Here is a 21,965-nt window from a genome sequence, read left to right as displayed (position 1 = left end):
ACCAAGCCATTGCAAATGTTGTGTCTCATTTTTGTATGAATTTATTGTTCACAAACAATACCAGAGTGACAGCTCCTTAAAGCAATGTTTTTTTTTTCTTTTCAGAATAGTTGCAGTAACCATGTGGCACTGCCTTTTGGTATTCACATTGCTACACCAATTCATAGTTCTGCTCTAGAGGGACCACTTTAAGGGTGACAGGGCAGTTCAATCTATGGTTAGGCCTATTTAATCGTGTGCTTCATTCCTAAAATTGTCAATAAAGATGTTAATTAATGCCAGTTATCATAGTTTTTATTATGTGGATCCTTGTCCACTAGGATTTGAGCAAAGGCTATTAATTCATTAGATTCTTACCACCAAATAACTCAGTGTCCATCTCATTATTTCTCTTTGCAGAAAAAAAAGAAATAAGCAAAGTGAATATTGAGTGGCAAGATCACATTGCTTTTGTTTTTGCATTGAGGGGGCAATTTTCAAAGGGAGTTAAAAAAAAAAACCCCTTTTGAAAATGTTCCTTCATTATAGGGATGGATTAGGATGGGCCAGCTGAAGTATTTGTGGTGGTTTCATCGTGAAATACTCCATGTACATTGCACCTGCACCTACAAAGTATGCGGGGTAAAGAAAACCCAGTGGGGAATACTCTCTGAACCTGTGGGCCTGCCTGTTATGAGGGGAACTAAAAACAAGCTTCTGTAAGAGTAAGTTCTCAGTGCAATGTTGAGAAAGTTGAATTAATATAAAGGTGAAAAAGTCAGGTGGTTTCAAAGACAAGAAAAAATTATCCTTTTTAAATTAAAGGTGATCCTTGCAAATGGCTGGCAGGGCCTTTCCTCTTCTTCTTCTCATGTCTTCCTCAGCCTTACACTCCCAAATGCTTTTGGCTACACTCGTACCTTTACGGCAGGGCATCCTGAAAAATCAAGATCTTTCTGATTCAGAAGCAAGGAACAGTTCCATCTTTTGCTTAATCAGTCCTTCTGGCAAACTTTATTTTAAAATAGTTAAAGCCAATGACATCTTTGATGCCTCCATTTTGTTTGGACCTCTCTTTCATTTAGGACAAGGAAAACATGTTTAAACTGTGTAAGATCTCCATCAGGGTACGGCTGCGCTGAACCTTACTGCAGCCCAGTGCAAGTATCACAGTGACTATCGCACACACTATATAGCACAATACCAAAAACTGGAGAGTGGAGATTTCTAAAAATGTGTGTGGCAATGAGAAAGGGATAAACGATATAAAACAAATCTGATCAAAAGAGGAATTGGCATGGGCAGGAAAAGACAAGTCAATATTTTGTGAAATGCAACTACTACTGCAGGTTATAGAAAACAGAGGAGAGTGCAAAATAAAGAGGGGAATTAGAGTCTTCAGATAATCAAGATTTGTTTTATTATTAAGCTATAGTGGTTAAAAACTGTTTAGCTACAACTTAAAGATTGTCTACTGATAAAATAGTCTTGACAGGGAATGTCTAGGAGAGAAAGAATTATGGACAAGGGAGTAGCCAAAAAGGGCCCACCCACATTAGTAATGAGAGAGGAAGAGCTAGAGACGACCTGAAAAACTATGATTCTTTATTATGTTGGAGACTTCATTTTAAATGGGATTTTCTGTTTCTTCTTTTATAATTTACTATTACCCAATCACTATCCATGGGCAAATTTTAATTCTATTTAATTTAGAGGCTTATATTCTGTATTTCCATGATAAAACCTTATTCAATACAGATTATAGTCAGTAAAATACATGTGATACATCATCAGATTGCAAACATCTCAAACCCATCCGAAAGTCACAAAAGCCAGGGTCAGTGTCCACCCCATGACACAAATATACAATGAAAATCAAAAGAACAAATCATAAACAACCCTCTATCCAGCCCACCTATAATCAGAGCACTCCAACAATAAACCAAGATAGCACATAGGGTTTGTGATTATCAGCCAGAATTTAGTGAGTATGTGGATGTGATAGCAAAGGGAAGTTGATCCATCTTTAGTTTCTGCTTAGTTTATCTGCAAATATCAGTAGCCATCTGTACACACTATTGCCATTTATTCAATAGATTTATTTTACCCTGCCACAAATGTTGGTATGGCAGGATATAAATATATTTAAATAAATAAAATAAGGGCTAAATTTCCAAAAATGTTCATGCATATAAATCACGGCCTTATGCACATAAATTGCCTGGGACTCAGTGTGCATAAAAGTACAGGCAGAACCTGATTTCCCATGGATGTGCACTGGGGAGAAATGTTCCGGAGGGGGAGGCTGAGCTGGGATTTAAGTGCATACTTTTGTATTCAGGAAAGTATGCACATAAGCCCGACCACTCAAGTTATGCTCTCAATATTGCAGGCGTAACTTTGAGAATGCGAGTTTGAACCCATACCAGCCTGCTTATGTTGAAATTTTCTAAGCAAATTTGTGTGCATAAGTTCGCTTTGAAAATTCAAGGAAAGTCTTCGTATAGAAGGTACATATACCTACCCACACAGTTATAATGATTACCCTCTCTGAAGACAATTTTCAAAGCCATTTCCATGGGCAAAAAGTGTTTTACGAATATAAATTGGCTGACTGATGTGGCCAAAAGTATGTGCATTGTACAATGCCAGGAATTTAATGGGGGTTGCTTCTGACTGGTTGGGTTAAAATTGTTGCTCTCTAGGTGTTTCTTGGCTGCAGTGTTTAAATGTCTCTGCCGTCATGTGCTCTATCTGTTCTCTGTCACTCAGTTCCCCACTCTTCCTTGTTCTATGAGCAGGGCTTTTTTCAGGGGGGGTATGCGCCACTATTGAGCACCAGCACCTTTTCCTCCACCTCCTTGATTTGCTCTATGGTCCTCCACCAGAAAAAGGTGCATCTACTGCCTCCTCCACTTCCCCTCCCTGTGTCCACTCTTCTATGCAGAAAAGGGACTGGGGAAAAAAGACTACTGCCTGTGTTTCGGTCCAGGTCGCGACCGGGGCCTTACCTTCTCTTCTCCCCCGGTTCCGGCAGTGCAAACATCGATGGCGTTCCTGCGGAGGCCGCCGCGGGAACGCCCTTTCTCTAGTCACGCGGAGCGGGAGGGGCACTGAAATAGCCCACTTCCCGCCACGCGACGCTCCGCCCCTTCTGCTGATGTTAGACGCCGGGGGGGATTTAACCCCGGTGTCTGCACTTACTCAGGGCCTTGCAACCGGGTCCCTCCTTGGTCCCTAGTTGCTCCTGGCCCTGAGGTGTACCTGCTACAGAGTCTGCCTTCCAGCTACAGAGTCTGTCTGCCTGCTTCAGAGTCTCCCTGCTTGCCTGCCACCATCCCTGCCTGCTTGCCTGCTACGTTGCCCGCTTGCTCCAGTGGTCGGGCCACTACGGGCTGCTCCTGGGGGGGGCTCCGGTCTCGGCTCCACTTCCGAGTCTTGCCACAGTTCCTGTCTGGTTCCAGTTCCGAGTCTTGCCACAGTTCCAGCCTGGTTCCAGTTCCGAGTCTTGCCACAGTTCCTGCCTGGTTCCAGTTCTGAGTCTTGCCACAGTTCCTGTCTGGTTCCAGCTCCAGCCCGCTTCAGTTCCTGCCTGAGTCCAGATCCCTGCCTGCCTGCTCCAGTTCCAGCTTCCGTGATCTCCTAAGTCCCAGCGGCCGGGCTCCTACAGGCTCTTCCCAGGGGAGTACCGGCTTCCAGGGTGAAGTTCACCTCCAGCTCCTGCCTGGTATCCGCCTCCTGACCTGTCAATCACTAGAGACTATAGTACACCTCTCCCCAGTCTCTCACAGGTCGGCCCAAGGGTCCACTAAACAGCTCATTCACAACAGATTGCAAGGCCATGGACTCAGCAGATGTGTCGGGCCTTCGGGCCATCCCAGGAATGGCCCAATGCCTGCAGCAATTACAGCAATGCTTTGATGGGTTGGCAGCTATGGTGGAACAATTAGCCGCCCGCCTAGATAAGATATCCACGAATTCTCTGTCCACCGATGGGTTGGCTCCTGAGGAACAAGCTATCTCGACAACACAGTTACCTGCACCTTCCCATTAAGCTGGAGATGCGAAAACCTGCCGTGGGTTCTTGAACCAGTGTTTCCTACGGTTCACTCTGTTGCCCCGGCAGTTCCCCACCGACTCGGTGAAGGTGGCGTACATTCTTTCCCTGCTCGATGGAAAGGTCCTATTGTGGGCCTCCCCACTTTGGGAACATCACGATCCTTTGCTCGAGGATTTCCAGCAGTTCATCTCGAGCTTCCAGCAGGCATTCGACGAGCTGGCTCGTTTGACTACTGCTACGACAGAACTGCTCCAGTTATGCCAGGGGTACTGCTCCCTGGCAGACTACACTATGGATTTCCGTACTCTTGCCCAGGAGGTCAGTTGGCATGAAGGCAGCCTAAAGGCCATTTTCCTAGGACTATCTGGGCGTATCAAGAATGAGATTGCTGCCCTTGACCTTCCGGAGGACCTCAATGCGATGATAGACATGGCCGGCCGCATCAACCGTCATCTCCAGCAGAGGGCTGGAGACGAAGTAATCCTCCATTGGTCTCTACATATTCCGAGTCATTGTCCTCCCCTACAGTTGAGTGGAGGTTGCCTCTGCATAACCTACGCAGTTGGGACGTTCCCCACTCTCCACTGAGGAGAGACAATGTCTCCGCACACAGGGCTTGTGCCTCTATTGTGGCCAGCAAGGTCATTTCCTGGCCAACTGTCGGGAGCGTTTGGAGAGAAACCAGAGCCTGGGAGGTCGTGAGGAGCTTCTCCTAGGTTTTGCCTCAGCCCCTCAATACACCGTACCCATTACGCTGGAGTTCCAGGGAGGGTCTCTGGAAACCCTCGCCTTTCTGGACTCCAGAGTTCAACAGGAACTCGTCTCCCAGTTGCAGATTCCCATGCAGGAGTGTGAGACCCCGCTGCAAATTAACTCTGGTCAAGGTACGCTCCTTCCGGGACACATCAAGATGTCCATGACACCCATTACTGTCCGCACCAGGGCGATCCACTCGGAGGAGATTGCCTTCTTGGTCTTGGAGAAGGTTGTCCACCCCGTGATGCTAGGGTTGAAGTGGCTCCAAAAGCATTCTCCCACGATCCAATGGGATACCCTGCAAATCACCTAGTGGAGTCCATCTTGCCACTCCAATTGCTTGAAGACGCCCAAGGATCCCACTTCCATGTCTTGTTCCATTTCCAATCTGGTTCCCGCTTCAGAGCCCTGCCATGATCCCAGTCTGGTCTCTGCTTCTGTCACCATGAAGAAAGAACTATTACGACAATCTTCCCAGGTTTGCCCAGGTAAAACCGGGCCTCCCAGGAGGGGGCGTAAGAGGGGAGGTACTGTTGCGGTCCCGGTCGTGACTAGGGCCTTACCTTCTCTTCTCCCCCAGTCCCGGCAGCGCAAACATCGATGGCGTCCCCGCGGAGGCCGCCGCGGGAACGCCCTTCCTCTAGGTGCGCGTGCGCGTGGGAGGAGCACTGAAATAGCCCGCTTCCCGCCGTGCGACGCTCCGCCCCTTCTGCTGACGTTAGACGCCGGGGGGGATTTAACCCCGGTGTCTGCACTTACTCAGGGCTTTGCAACCGGGTTCCTCCTTGGTCCCTAGTTGCTCCTGGCCCCGAGGTATGCTTGCTACAAAGTCTGCCTTCCAGCTATAGAGTCTGTCTGCCTGCTTCAGAGTCTCCTTGCTTGCCTGCCACCGTCCCTGCCTGCTTGCCTGCTACGTTGCCCGCTTGCTCCAGTGGCCGGGCCCCTACGGGCTCCTCCCGGGGGGGCTCCGGTCTCGGCTCCACTTCCGAGTCTTGCCACAGTTCCTGCCTGGTTCCAGTTCCGAGTCTTGCCATAGTTCCTGCCTGGTTCCAGTTCCGAGTCTTGCCACAGTTCCAGCCTGGTTCCAGTCCCGAGTCTTGCCACAGTTCCTGCCTGGTTCCAGTTTCGAGTCTTGCCACAGTTCCTGCCTGGTTCCAGTTCCGAGTCTTGCCACAATTCCTGTCTGGTTCCAGCCCCAGCCCGCTTCAGTTCCTGCCTGAGTCCAGATCCCTGCCTGCTTGCTCCAGTTCCAGTTTCCGTGATCTCCTAAGTCCCAGCGGCCGGGCTCCTACGGGCTCCTCCCGGGGGAGTACCGGCTTCCAGGGTGAAGTTCACCTCCAGCTCCTGCCTGGTATCCGCCTCCCGACCTGTCAATCACTAGAGACTATAGTATACCTCTCCCCAGTCTCTCACAGGTCGGCCCAAAGGTCCACTAAACAGCTCATTCACAACAGCTTGCACAGGGAAACAGGGGATAGAAAAGAACTGTTGCTTAGACCCTGGAGAAAGAGAGTGGGATTTCAGCCTGCCCATTGGGAGCAAGGAAGTGGGAGACGGAAGACCCCAAGAAAGAAAATGAGAGAGAAGTGGAATGAGTTATGTTAAAGCTGGAGAGCCTCAATAGCCATTCGTTTGGGTGTGTGTGGAGGCTGGAGGAAGGTCTGATATTGGGACCATCTAGTCCCTATCATAGTCTATTTGGTGTGATGGGGGAGGAACACAGAAACATGATGATGATAGAAGACCATATGGCCTCTCTAGAATGCTCATCCAATTTATCTAGTCCTTCCAATTCCCATCACTCCCTCTGAGATCCCCTTATTTATCCCATGTTTTCTTGAAATCAGATACCATTTTTGCCTCCACCACTCCCCTGGGAGGATTTTCCATTATCTACTCCCCTCTCTTGCCTCTTATGCATGGAAACCTTTGAGAAATGTGAATGTCTCTATCATATCTGTCCTATTTTTCCTTTCCTCTAGGGTAAACATGTTTAGATCTTTAAGTCTATCCCCAAATGCGTTAAAATGAGAGGGGGATGTTATGCTAGGTTCTAGGAATGTGCACACATTTTTTTTCGTTGGTGTTTCATTTTTGGGTCCACCTTAAAAAATGGCACAGGCCATCCATTGCTCATACCATGTGACAGTGGCCGACCAATGGCACCGGTAGCCCCTGTCACATGGTAAGGGCAAAGGGCCACCGGCGCCATTTTGATTACTGGCAGCCGATGACCTGAGAGGGGGCGATCACTCCCGGGACCCCCGCGAGATCTCCAGGGACTTTCGGCAAGTCTTGGGGGGTCGGGATGGTGGAGGTTTATAATTAAATTTGAAGGGTTGGGGTGGTTTTAGGTTGTTTTTTTTTAATGTGCCCTTTCTCCCCCCCCAAAAAAAAACAATAGGAAAACCACACGAAATTTCATGGGTTTTCCTTTCATTTTGTCAGCCCCCCGAAATGCAACAAAATAGGAAATATCATCTTTATTTCCTATTTCATTGCAAACAAATGCACATCCCTACTAGGATCTAAAAGCATGGGGTAGAAAGTACGCTGGATTTTATAAGATACGCATGTAGCTGCGCGTATCTTATAAAATCCGGGGTTGGCGCGCGCAAGAGGGTGCACATTTGTGCAACTTGCGTGCCCCGAGCCCAGCGCACGCTGCCCGTTCCCTCCGAGGCCACTCCGAAATCAGAGCGGCCACAGAAGGAACTTTCCTTCTACCCCCCCCCGCACCTTCCCCTCCCTTCCCCTACCTAACCCACCTCGCTGGCCCTATCTAAAACTTCCCCCTACCTTTGTTGTTAAAGTTATGCCTGCCTCTGTCAGGTGTAACTCTGCGCACGCCAGTGGGCTGCTGGTGCGCCATCACCCGACCCGGGGGCTGGTCCAGAGGCCTTGACCACGCCCCCAGGCTTGCACCACGCCCCCGCCACACCCCGAAATTCACGCCGCCCACCCGACACGCCTCCGACACCCCCCCTCCCCTTACAAAGCTCCGGGACTTACACACGTCCCGGGGCTTGCATGCGCCACCGAGCCTATGCAAAATAGGCTCGGCACGCGCAGTGGGGTTTTAAAAGGGTTACGCGCGTACCTTATGCGTGTAACCCTTTTAAAATTCGGCCCAAGGGGTTTACAGATGGCATGCATGGAGCGGCAGTCACAACCCTAAATAGAAGGCATGGGGTTAACTGCTTGAAGCGGCAGTTACAACCAGAGACACCTTGCTGGGCAGAGGGGATGGACCATTTTGGTCTTTTTTGCCATCAATTAACTATGTTACTGTGTCCAGACAACAAAGGTTCAGAAACAAAAGCCTTTTGGTTAGTGATTCAAATATGTCAAAAGTCCCGGACCCCCGCTGGACTTTTGGCAAGTTTTGTGGGGGTCAGGAGGGTCCCCCAAGACTTGCCAAAAGCCCCTGGTGGTCCAGCGGGGTCCGGGAGTGATCTCCTGCACTCGGGCCATCGGCTGCCAGTAATCAAAATGGCGCCAATAGCCTTTGCCCTTACTATGTCACAGAGGCTACCGGTGCCATTGGTCAGCCCCTGTCACATGGTAGGAGCACAAGATGGCACGGGCCATCCAGTGATCCTACCATGTGACAGGGTCCGGCCAATGGCACGGATACCCTGTCACATGGTAAGGGCAAAGGGCAATCGGCGCCATTTTGATTAGTGGCAGCCGACGGCCCGGGAGCAGGAGATTGCTCCAGGGACCCCCACTGGACCACCAGGTACCTGTAAAAAGATTTTTGGGGGGTCGGGAGGGTGGGGGAAGCTAAGGTATTAGTTTTAAAGGGTCGGGGTGGGTTTTTTGTTTATCGGCTCGGGCGCAGCCGATAATCAAAACCGAGATCGGGCCTGATGAAAAAAAAAACCACATGTGAATCGGAACCGGAATCCGAACCGATTCTGGTTCCGATTCACATCTCTAGTGGTTGTCCCTTTTACTCTATCCCATAGGAGGGTCCTGTATGTGAGTACTGAAACTTTTTTCCCAGAAAAAAGCACTGAACGTAGACAGCCACATAAACTGGGGATCCCTCGATTTTACTGCTAGAAGCACCTGCCAACAATGGCTGGACACAATTTCTAGCTGAACAAGGTTAGTTTAATTTCACTATTCCTTAACAGAAGGACACTAAAGCAGTTAAAAATAAGGCAACAAAAGAAAATACAAAGATTAGGAATCCAAAAACAAAGACTACAGAAACAATCCTGGAACTATGGATTCTTAATAGACAGGAACAGGAACAATACTCCAGGCTCAACAAACTTGGAGGCTGAAAACAGGGAATGCATGTTGTAACAAGAGCAATAAGAAAGTCAATAAACCAGCAGGGAAACCAGCTCGAAGTGGGACAGAAATACCAAACCCAATGAGGGCTGGTCTAAGCAGAACAAAGAAAACACACACATACATGCATATGCACACACAGAGATACACATGTGCATACTCTTGCACACATGCTAATACCATACCTGACACTCTCTTGTTCCTCTCCCATACAGTTTGGGTTACATGAAACAAATGTTCATGCATGTGCACTATAAATTCTATGTATTATTATTTATCCAGTGAAATATATTATCTATAACCATATAGCAATGGCTATGGGGAAGGATTACTTATCCTATGATCCACCTGTAAGGGCCTGACTGCTTGAGATTTCCTGCTGTTATGGCTGATTTATTGTACATAAACTTCTCCATCTAAAGGGACTGATTTTCAAAAAGATTTATGGTGTAAAACCTGGTTTTATGTGCACAAATGGACTTTTGAAAATTGCCTGTGGGGTTGTACACATAAAAGTACACATGTAAGTAGCATGCATATTTTTACATGCACAATAAAGAGGCATTCTGGGGGTGGAGGTGCGGCAGGGGAATCATTTATGCATATACTTTCAATTAACAGAATTAGGCACATACATATACGTGCATACATTTCTACCTGCTCCAGATCATGTGTAAAGGTAAGCACCCGAGTCTGCCTTAATTTTCACAGCTCTAATTTTTAAAGCAGACTTGTGTGTATACATTGAATTTGAAAATTTGAGCAAAAGCCTTGAATTTTAAGCACACAATTTTAAATTACGCTCTAAGAAGGTAATTTTAATAATACTGTGCACATGCACGCATAAGTAAGTGCTGCTAAAGTTACATCTGTTTTTTATTAACTGGGCAACAGTAGCCAGACAGTTTATAAAACAACATGTATGACATCCCAAAAGTACACATAGGGACGGTAACTTTAAACAGATGTGGGGTGCACATGTGCATTCCATGCATCTACTCCCCTCTCTGTAAAAAAATATTTCCTAAGATTACTCCTGAATCTACCCCTTTTATGTTATAAAATTGCCTGGAAGCATGTACAAGTGCGCTCAATTTTAAATGGACGCACGCATATATGCACATTTCCCATATCTACACTATAAGTGGGGAAGTGTTACAAGGGATCCATGTGGATGCCATTTACCATTTTCCTAGTGAATTGCTTGAATTTGTTTGTTTTAAAATGTGTATGTCATCCCTTGAAGAAGCAATGTTACACGGCAGGGGACCACAGCATGCACCAGTGAGCATACATATGAACATGCAAATTTCAAGAATGAATTCTGGAACACTCACAGTCCATTTAGACCATGCTCATGCTCTGCTCCTTTTCCTAAACTTTTTATTTTTTCTTGCAGCAGGAGATACGCACATAAAATCTGCTCGGCGTGTGACGGCCCAACTTGTGTTCTTATCGCCCGGTTTAAGCGTGCGCCGGACTTTTTAAATTCACCTAATATGTTTCAATACATGCACATTTTTGTAATATAGGGATCCACATAATTGATACACCTATTTCATAAAAGTACAAACATATATTTGACCTAGAGCTTCACCAGTTCACTCATACCCCCCCACCAGTTCATCCTAGGGTGAAATGAATGTGTCATCTGCAACAGAACATATTCGTTGCATTTGTGGGTCCGTGAAACAAATGGCGATCCCCCACAAAAAAAACATATCATATGAGTGAGTGAGAGAGAGAGAGAGCACGCTTAGCCATAATAACTTCATACTAGGTAGGTATTTATACCCCTATATGAGGCCCACCTAGTTACTCGAGGTGAGGTGTAGGTATTAGTGTAGGGGTTAGGGGCCACTTTGACATGCAGAGTGTGATGTATGAACAGAATCAATTCTGCTCTCTTGTGAAGATTTGATGATCTTCGGAGTGAGGAAACTCACCCAAAGATAAGATTTGTGCAATGTTCTCTCAACCTAGCTTGATGTTACCCAGTAGAGAGTCCATATGCAGGTATCGTAAAGGAACTGGTGGAGGAGGTAAAAGTGTTGTTTCTGGTAGGCTACACTCATTTTATAACTTTTTGGTGAGTACACTAGGAAATTATTGGTGTTTCTGGTATTTACAGACTTTACACAACCATTTTTTATTATAGAAACAAGCCTTTAAGCCCGTTAAAATGGGCGAGGTATGCCGGCCAGAACTGTCTATTCCACACAGTTACAGCTGCTCATGGCCCATTAAAACGGGCAAGATGTTCACGGCACGTCAGTCAGACCTCTCTTCCTCGCAGTCAGAGCTGCTCCCTTCTGCGCATTCACGGTGCAGGCATGGCACATCAGTGAGAGCTCTCTCATCCACGCAAGCACGGCACGTCAGTGAGAACTGCTATCTACTGCGCATTCATGGCACGTCGGTCACCGCTCAATTATATAGCTGATGGTTAGGTAAGGGGTGCTTTTGGGAGGTTTGGAATTCATTATGGGTATTTCCATTATTTCCTATGGAAAAAAATAGTCTTGACTTACCATCAACTTGAGTAAAAATCAGCCCTCTGGAACCAATTGAGTTTGTAAGTCAAGGGTCCACTGTATTTCTACCTTAAGCAAGCATATCACACAGTGTACTTTCTTCTTGGGTTCCATCTGAGAAGGTTGTTTGCTAGACCACCTCCACTCTGCCATCCTGTCTTGCACCTATCAACTTTCTGCCACTTTGCCTTGCTGCCATACACCAGATGATTCTACTCCTTGTGGTGTTCTTGCCACTATCATGGTTCTTCAGTGTGTTGATGCTAGCCTTTCTGCTGCTTTGTCCCTTTATCAGTGCCTTGTGGTTTTTTCTGATACCCTTTCTGCTTGCTATGTTCTCCCTTCATTGTGCTATAGGATATTGATGCCACTTGCTTGCCACTTTGCCTGTCGTGCTGCCTTCGAGGGTTCATGCAACTGTTATCAGTGCTCTCTTTTGAAGCTGTGGTGCATTTTTGACACTCTCGCTGCTGCTTTGCACCTCTGTTAAAGCACTCTTGCCACTCCTGGTACCCCTTTGCCCCTTTACAGTGCCTTAGGCTATTCATGCCACTTTGGTGCCACTTTGCCACAGTCCAAGTACCTTGGAGCTCTTTTCTCATTCTGATGATTGCTCCCCAGACATTTCATCAGAATTGATAAGAAAACCCCAATTCTGCAGCCAAAAATAGGCTGCAAATACTTCCCCCATTGACTTTAATGGCAAAATGAAAAATGAATGAAACTAATAAACAAATTGGTTTTTCCCCCTATGAAACAAATGAAACGAATTTGGGTCCCAGTGAAATGAAAAACGAAATGAAACAATTTTTTTTCCTTCTGCTCAACCCTAGTTCATACACAACATCCACCACTTGCTCCAAAACCCTCCCCCAAAAATTGTAGACAAAAGAGGTCTGATTTACGTTCTGCAACTTGATTAGTAGATGTAAAAATGTGCACATTTGATGACCTATGCACGTATATTCTCTTTAGAAAATACATAAATGTGCACATTCTTTCAAACTCCACTCTGAAGTACCCTTGAAATGCTCTCTTTGTAAGTGTATTTTTTTCTGTGTGCCAGCAAACATACGTGCATACTCCCATCCTTCTGAAAATTCATTTACCGCTAACAGAGAGTACTTACATGCATATATGCTGATTGTATACACACAATTCCCATCTAAGCCTATGAAAATTCACCCCTACATTTCATCTGCCATGTAGATTCACAGGCCCTCAGTATTGCAAGATCCTTTTGCGGTTCCTCAGAATCTGCTCGTGTTTTAACAACTGTGAATAATTTTGATCTCTTGTTGCTCCTTTTTCCAGATCATTTTCAAAGAGAAATGTGCACTTTACCTTTTAAAGTTGAAGCAAAATCCATGGGTACTTGCCAGGTACTTGTACCCTGGATAGTCCACTGTTGGAAACAGGATACTGGGCTTGATGGACCCTCTGTCTGACCCAGTTTGGCAACTTCTTATGTTCTCATGTGATAAAAGTACCCACAGGCTTTGTCGCTGTTGCGTCCGTCGGTGCTAGATGGCTTCGCCCCGTTTGCCTCACCTTATTCACAGCTCCTCCTGCTTCCCTAGGAAAGATGGCTACTGCAGCGTCTACAAGCCGACCTCTTCGGCGTCTCTGGAACGGCTATGGTGCAGCATCCCACCATTGCTCCTCCCAGGTACCTAGTAGGGTGCACGCGTGCATGCAACCCACATCTTTATACCACCCTTGGCATGAACCTCGAGGGCATTCCCTCATGCTGATGTCATGCCATCTGGGTATATTACCTTCACTAGTCTGCTAGCTCATTGAGTTAGCAAGGACTCAAATTAATTCTTGTCTACGCTACTCTGCCGCTTCCATGCTGCCGCTGGAAGCTCTCGCTGCCCTTTGGGGTAACTGCTAACCTGGGTACCCGCTCCTTGGGGGCTCTCTGCTTTATTTCAGGTGCCTTACAGGGAACAGGTACTCGCTCCTCGAGGGCCTGCTCTCCCTGCCTTGGTGCTTGTACCTTCTTCAACATACCTGGTAAAATCGAATTCCAACAGCAAACCCCTAGTGAGTACTCTAACTCTCAGTCTATCTCATCTCCAGTATCTCCTAGCTGGGAAACCTGCTGTGGAACCTCCTTTCATCATCAAGGAGAAAAGGGCTCCCTCTGCCGAGGTCCCTGAGACTGCAATTACCAGACTGCCTCACTACTGCCACCTCTGGTGGCTCCCTTCAAGCTGTTTAATAAAGAACTAACTGTGTTTTGTGCATTACGAGTCTAGCCCAGTGCTGTGGCTCCTCACGGGGCTCCTCCCTGTGGGCGTGGTCATCTCCCACAGCACCCAAGAATCCACCAAAACACACTTAACCATAACAGTAGCAACGAGAATAGTTTGAAAATTGCCATCTAAAAATGTACCTTCCACATTGCTAAAGGAACGGTATAGCAAGAAATGTGAACAAATCAAATGCATTGCTGCCAATTTAAACTGAAACTATAAAATGTAATGTATTTTTTATTAAACTTGCTTTAACAAATTTCCACAAGTAGAGAAATAGTGTTAACTAAGATATTCTATGTTCCTAGATCCAAAATTAGTCTTTTGGGTCCTGAGGTTGGACTAGATATGATACAGGGAGGTCGCCCGATTTTAACTTCTTTTTTAGAAGCTTCAATGGATGACATTCCTACAAGAGCTACCCTCTTAGTAACTTTCAATAGTGAGATTGATAAAAACTTAATTCTACAAAGATACTTTAAAAACAAGGATTTTCTCTTTTGTGGAAGTAAAATCCAGGTGTTTCCAGATGTGGCTAGACCCACCCAGATGAAAAGAAAACAATTTCTAGCATTAAAATGGCAGGGTTTTGTCACTAGGTGGTTTGTTTCTACTCAGATTTCCATGCAAGTTTTGCATTACTTTAAATGAAATAAGTTTATCTTCTATGACCCTATACATTTCGAAACCTTTCTTCTTGATAAAGAGTTGAAAACTGAGTGATCTAGAGGACTGCTGAGGAATAGATGTCAAATAATAGAAATAATATGTCCCTCGTATGAAATTGATATTTTGTTTTTCTTCTTTCTTTGCTTGGTAGCACTCTCTATTTTTAATGAGGGCTAGAGAAAAGGTTTTGGATTGATAGTCCACAATTATGTTGGATGTTTTTCTTGATACTTGTGGAATCCTTATTTCATGTATTTTATTGATGTAAAAATTGATGAAATCCTAATAAACTATTAATTAAAAAAATAACTTGCTTTAACTATGAATTGCGTGAATTAGCTAAATCACTTAGCCAGAGGAGTAAAAGATAAAATTAACAGAACAGGAGGTACTGGTGTTTTGAAAGAAAAAAAAAATAAAAGAATCTGGGATCAGAAGCTACCAAAATTCTCTGATGCTCCTGTTGCTAGATTTCTTTGTATTTCATAACCAGTAATATGGTGGTGAAATGAGAAATAGCTTTGGTGTGTTATAAAGTGATTATTAGTCAGTTACTTAATATTTTTAATAACCTCAAGATATTCTGAGGTCAGCTCTGACTTAGATATCATGCCTTCACTAGTAGGAAATAATTAAAAAGAAAATTTTAATTAAAGGATTAATAATGATGCATAATGCACAGAGGATGATTCAGCCTCAGATGCTTCTTGCATGCCAGGAGACTAAATCTAATTGCAAGTGCATGTCAGGCTTCTAAAAGGAGAAACTATTGTTCCTTTTAAACTACTCCCCTTTTTTACTTTTCTGGTAAGAAAAGAATAAAGTTTTGGGCATGTATGTAAGACAGAAGAAGTCAACTGATATATCTGTAGGTCACTGGTATATGCTCCTGCAGAGAAAATGACAACCACTAACAGTTTGATTGGTGCAATGTATACCTATTGCATTTTTCATTTCCATGAAATATATATTCACCAGAAAAGTAACTCTTACAATTTCCTTCCCTCTAGAAAGAACTATAGAAAAACTAAAATCAACAAACTGCTGAAATTCTTCCCCTGAACATTGCACATGCCTCACCCTAGAAATACATTTGACATTCAACAAAAACGTACACCCAAAAAAATGGCAAAAAAATAGAGCCTGTAAAAAATGCACAAACAGAGCTGTGGGACTTTTCCCGAATATTTGTATTTGATGTTTAGTATGTGTGATCAGAACAGAAACAGAGAATATGATGGCGACAAGGATGATTAAACCCATCTAGTCTGCCCAATTTCATTGCTGTTGCAATGCTATAGACCCCAGTGGACTTGTGGTTTCTTTCTAATTTCTTTGCAGCTAAGGCACTCCTGTGCTTATCCTATGCTTTCTTGAATTCCATTACTATTTTTATATCTGCCACCCATTCTATACATCCACTATCAACCTTTTGAGAAGAAATATTTCCAGATGTCACTTCTAAGTCTGCTCCCCTTGGAGTTTCATACACACTTATCCTAATAGTAGGATCATATTAATTATGGGGCTTATGAGATTAATGGTTTTGGCCTTTTGTTTTATTTATGGAGAATTTTTATTTGATTTGGATTTTTCAGTTTTGGGATTTATTGTTAATTCTTCTGATTTTACAATTTGCTGATTACTTCTGTTATTTATATTACTGCTATTATTAAATGCTCATATACTAATTTCTCACTGGATGTGGGACATATGGAAACAGATTTACTGTGAGAATCCAGCAACCATCGTAATGCACTGGGTTCCAGGAAATGTACCGGATAACCCATAAGAGCTGAAAGCTTCTACACGCAGAAAGACATAATCATCGGTTGCTTTGGAATAAAGTGTAATGTCTCTTATTAAGCTAGACATTTGATTAGCTTGTAAGAACAGTTTTGTGACAGGGCTATACTGTAACATCACTTTTCAAGTTTGCTGCATTTTGTGGAACCCTGCTAATGATTGTATCTTCTGTGGCATGCCATAAACAACTCAATCAACACTCACTATTTTATTGTCACACCCTGCGTATACCATTATTGCACTTTAAGTTGCTATAACATAAGGTAAAGGCATGATCACCTTTTAGAACATATGCTCCTTTATGAAGAAAGATTTAAGATGGTGCTGAAACTATGACACAGAATGTGTATGCTGATGAAACAAAATGCACTCTTTTGCCCGTGTGTCTGATATTCATAACAGAATGGTTAGAATGCTTTAGGCTGATGATTGTTTTTTTCATTTCTTTCGTATGTGGCAAAGATATTGCCGTGGATGCATAAAAAAGTTTAGAACAGAATTTCTTCTATTTCATGTACATTTTAGATTTTATTTCTGGGCACACTTTTTTTTTTCTATAATGGCCTTGTAACTGAAATTTTGCTACCTCAATGCAAAAAAAATGTATTGAGAAAAGTGCAGAACAAATAGGTTGCAGTGCTTATTTGCTCAATTCTATCTAATTAACAGGCTTTGATAATTAGATTTTTATAGAAAAGTTCATTGATGAGAAATTAAGGGTCAACGGGATTCAACAGGGTACTCTTTAATCATGCTTGGAGCTAGGTGGTAGCTCATTAGCTTCTTTTGAAATAATGTTTTCTATAATTTTGATAATGAGAATATTTTGATTAACATGCACAATATTGAGCTGGCTAATTCTTTACAGATGTCTGATAGCTCTTCAATATGGGAAACAGTGTATAATTGGTTTTTGCAATGGAGATGCATAGTTTCTGTGCTATAGAGAGCCCTGCAAGAAATTTTCTACAAACCCTGCATATACATTATCTGATTATGGAGCTTAATTTTTCTTATTGCTTTTGTCCTGAAATGTAACAATGTTGGAAACAGGAAAAATGAATGACATAATAATTTTAACTTTCTAATAGATGCTATGGACTGGTTTAAGTCTGAGGGCCTGATTCACCCCAGTGTTTATAGGTTCCAGAGGATAAATATTTGTGGAAATTATGATTTTGATGAATAGCTACTGATATAAAAAGGTTAGTGGAGTTTCCCCAAACATATTTGGGACAGCTTAAAAACATTGAGTGCTGTAAGGCAGGTGGAGTCACCAGAGATGATCTGCTATCCCCATCCCCTCTGCCATTGTTAGTTACCATCCTGAAACCAGAATGTTGTTAGATGTTTACTCCTGCCCAGGGCCTCTTGCCACAGTCTTATTAAAATATTTTAGGCAGTTTCATTTTGTTTTCCTCTCATATAAAACTAAGAAACCTAGCTGAAATAATCTGTTTCATTTTATTCAATAACATGATGTGAAAAGAAATTAGGAAACTTGACAAAACCTGTTCCTCTAAAAATTGTTATTTTTCTGATGGGCAAATCCACTTTGAAAGAAACAGTAATTCTTTCTTCACAGTATTGTAGCCCAACATTGTTGCAGGTGAAGCAGCGGAGGAAGGGGATTGACCTGGCGGTGCTAGTGGCATTGACCTTTTACCTCCATTTGCCATGATCTGTCCTCATTCAAAAGTGAGCGGCTTTATGTGGTTCTTGCACAGGAAGTTTCCAGTGTGATTTACTGACCTAAATCAATTGATTTTTTTTCCCAGCAGGCTAAGTGTATAACTGATCTGGGAACTAGGGATGTGAATCGTTTTAGGACGATTAAAATTATCGTCCGATAATTTTAATATCGTCTTAAACCGTTATGGAACACAATACAATAGAGATTCTAACGATTTATCGTTATAAATCGTTAGAATCGTGAGCCGGCACACTAAAACCCCCTAAAACCCACCCCCGACCCTTTAAATTAAATCCCCCACCCTCCCGAACCCCCCCCCAAATGAGTTAAATAACCTGCGGGTCCAGCGGCGGTCCGGAACGGCAGCGGTCCGGAACGGGCTCCTGCTCCTCAATCTTGTTGTCTTCAGCCGGCGCCATTTTCCAAAATGGCGGCGAAAAATGGCGGCGGCCATAGACGAACACGATTGGACGGCAGGAGGTCCTTCCGGACCCCCACTGGACTTTTGGCAAGTCTCGTGGGGGTCAGGAGGCCCCCCACAAGCTGGCCAAAAGTTCCTGGAGGTCCAGCGGGGGTCAGGGAGCGATTTCCCGCCGCGAATCGTTTTCGTACGGAAAATGGCGCCGGCAGGAGATCGACTGCAGGAGGTCGTTCAGCGAGGCGCCGGAACCCTCGCTGAACGACCTCCTGCAGTCGATCTCCTACCGGCGCCATTTTCCGTACGAAAACGATTCGCGGCGGGAAATCGCTCCCTGACCCCCGCTGGACCTCCAGGAACTTTTGGCCAGCTTGTGGGGGGCCTCCTGACCCCCACGAGACTTGCCAAAAGTCCAGCGGGGGTCCGGAAGGACCTCCTGCCGTCCAATCATGTTCGTCTATGGCCGCCGCCATTTTTCGCCGCCATTTTGGAAAATGGCGCCGGCTGAAGACAACAAGATTGAGGAGCAGGAGCCCGTTCCGGACCGCTGCCGTTCCGGACCGCCGCTGGACCCGCAGGTTATTTAAGTCATTTGGGGGGGGGTTCGGGAGGGTGGGGGATTTAATTTAAAGGGTCGGGGGTGGGTTTTAGGGGGTTTTAATGTGCCGGTTTTGCGATTTTTCAATTTTTAGATTTTTCACGATTTTTCACGATATTTTACCCCCCCAAACGGCAACAATACGATTCCCTCCCCCTCCCAGCCGAAATCGATCGTTAAGACGATCGAGGACACGATTCACATCCCTACTGGGAACTGCAGGAGCATGGGCACAAGTAGACCCCTTCACAGGGAGAGGAGGGATCCTCCCTTCCCTCCCTTCCCTCCGAAGCGAGTTAGCAGCTTGGTCAACAGCAGATGACCATTCTTGCTTGCTAGCACAGGAATGAATTGATTTGCCATTAAATGTTTGAAGTTATGAATACTTTAACAGTTCTTGCAATGATAAAACAGTGCATACTCTCTTGGATCCTAAATACCTATGAGTCACAGAAGGAAGGTCTGCCTTAATATATGGATAGTGCGGCAAGAACAAGTCAACTTGGCTACCACATTCATCACCTGTGGGTAATGGTTAAAAGGCAGAACCAGTTGTTCAGATTGTAGTGCTACTGACAGTTCTAATATACTGTGGCCTACATATCCTTTTAAATAAAAGATTTTGAATGACATGCAGAAGATTGCAGCCTTATTTTATTTATTTATTTAACACTTTTCTATACCGACCTTCATGGTAATGACCATATCAGATCGGTTTACATCGAACAGGGTAATAAACTGAAACAGAAATAAACAATTGAACGGAAGCGGCAAAGTTACATTCAACAAGGAGGGAGAACTTGGAGGCTAATCAGCTAGAAAGAGAGGCCTAGGGTGGCAGAAAACTAAATATAATAATATAATACATAGTAATATAGTATAAATATAGTAATATAATACAATAAGGTGAACGGGCTAGCACATAATGAACTTTGTGGTACAGGTTTCCTCGTTCATGAAGGGAGTTAGGTCATCTAGTGTGAATCCGGGGGATCTGAGAAGGCTTGGCGGTAAAGCCATGTCTTAAGTTTTTTCCTAAAAGTTAGGAGGCAGGGTTCCAGCCTGAGGTCTGAAGGGATTTTATTCCAGGTAGTTGGTCCTGCTGTAGAGAACGCTCGGTCTTTGGTCGAGGTGAGGTGCGTGACTTTAGTTGGAGGAGCTTGTAGAGCTCCTTTGTGGTTTTCTCTAATCGGTCTGTTGGAGGTATGGAGTTTGAGGGGGAATTCTAGGTTGAGTTGAAGTTGATTGTGGATGGATTTGTAGATTAAGGTAAGTGATTTGTGTAAGATTCTGAAGTTAACTGGTAACCAGTGTAGGTTTCTGAGAATAGGTGAAATGTGTTCTCCACGGTTGGTGTTGGTCAAAATTCTGGCTGCTGCATTCTGAATCATCTGCAGGGGCTTGGTGGTAGAGACGGGTAGACCTAAGAGGAGAGCACTGCAGTAGTCTATTTTGGCAAATATCAGGGATTGGAGAACTATCCTGAAGTCGTGGAAGAATAGGAGGGGTCTGAGTCTTTTTAGAACCTGGAGTCTGTGGAAGCAATCTTTCGTTGTGATGTTGATCATTTTATTAATGTTTAGGCGATTGTCGAGAATTACCCCCAGATCTCTTACATGCGTATGAGTGAGATGCGAGTTCTGGAGGGACTATGGGAGGGAGTTGTCCTGGTTGGAGGAGATGAGGAGGAGTTCGGTCTTCGTAGTTTTAAGGACCAGGTTTAGACTGTTGAGTAGCTAGTGATGGATTGTAGGCAGTTATTCCAGTGAGTGAGAGCTTTTGAGATGGATTCTGTTATAGGAATCAGAATCTGTACATCGTCTGCGTAGATGTAGTGTATTAGTTTAAGATCTGTTAGCAGTTGGCAGAGGGGGAGGAGGTAGATGTTGAAGAGGGTGGGGGATAAGGAGGATCCTTGCGGTACGCCCAGTGAGGAATTTGTAGAGGGTGATTCTTTATTATTAATTTTTACTTTAAAGCTTCTGTTGCTAAGAAAGACTTGAACCAGCTGAGGACTGATCCGGATATACCAATGTCTGATAGGCGATTCAGGAGGATAGAGTGGTTGACGGTGTTGAATGCCATCGAGATGTCTAGCAGGACTAGTAGAAAGGAGTGGCCTTTGTCTAATCCCATAATAATGTGGTCTGTTAGAGAGATGAGGAGGAATTCTGTGCTGCGTGATTTGCGAAAGCCATATTGCGATGGATATAGGATGTTGTGATCTTCTAGATAATCTGAGAGCTGGGTGTTTACCACTTTCTCCATTAGTTTAGCTAAGAATGAGAGATTAGAGATGGGGCAGAAATTGGCTAATTCTCTCGGGTCTAAGTTGTGTTTCTTAAGGAGGGGTTTAAGGGAAGCCGCTTTAAGTTTGTCTGGATAGATCCCTTGAGTTAGCAGGCAGTTTATAATGTTGGTCAGTGGTCCAGAGATCGTATTTGGTATAAGAAGTAGGAGTTTGGAAGGGATATTGTCTGAAGGGTGGCTGGATGGTTTCTGTTTTTTAAGGAGGGATTCAATTTCCCTGGGGGAGGTTAGATCGAAGTTGTCGAGTTTGGCTCCCATGGGAGTGTGGACATTGTCGTATGCAGCGAACGGGGTGGTGTTGGTGGTGAGTAGTGCAAGAGTATTTGAAATCTTCTGTTGGAAGAAAGATGCGAGCTCGTTAGCCTTGGATAGTGCCTGTTCGTCTGGTATTGTTGGAGGGGTTGGCTTAGTAATTTGTGATACATAAGAGAAAAGAGCTTTGGCATCAAATTGGAGGTTGTGGATTTTATTGGCGTAATATTCTCTTTTTGTCTTTAAAATAGAGGTCCTGTAATGATGTAAGGTTCCTTTACATGCTGAAAGTGTAGATGAGTTGGGGGTTTTACACCATCTGTT

At 44.4% G+C, this 21,965-nt stretch overlaps 1 protein-coding gene across 2 annotated transcripts in view; it reads left to right on the top strand.

Moving 5' to 3' along the window:
- DPYD (dihydropyrimidine dehydrogenase) overlaps window positions 1-21,965 on the top strand; it is a 2,453,390-nt gene that overhangs the window by 1,001,206 nt on the left and 1,430,219 nt on the right. The window contains exon 9 of one of the 2 annotated variants that reach the window (XM_029618069.1): window positions 106-242. The exons of the other annotated variant lie outside the window; for it this stretch is intronic. Within the exon in view, the coding sequence (XP_029473929.1) occupies window positions 106-110 (5 nt within the window). The 3' untranslated portion in view covers window positions 111-242. Of the gene's footprint in view, window positions 1-105; window positions 243-21,965 lie in introns of those variants that run through there. 2 annotated transcript variants of the gene reach the window in all.

The sequence above is a fragment of the Rhinatrema bivittatum genome, chromosome 10, assembly GCF_901001135.1.
Source record: "Rhinatrema bivittatum chromosome 10, aRhiBiv1.1, whole genome shotgun sequence".
Classification (NCBI taxonomy): Eukaryota; Metazoa; Chordata; class Amphibia; order Gymnophiona; family Rhinatrematidae; genus Rhinatrema; species Rhinatrema bivittatum.
The sequence above is the reverse complement of the archived record's forward strand: the minus strand, read 5'-3'. Positions and strand labels throughout refer to the sequence as shown.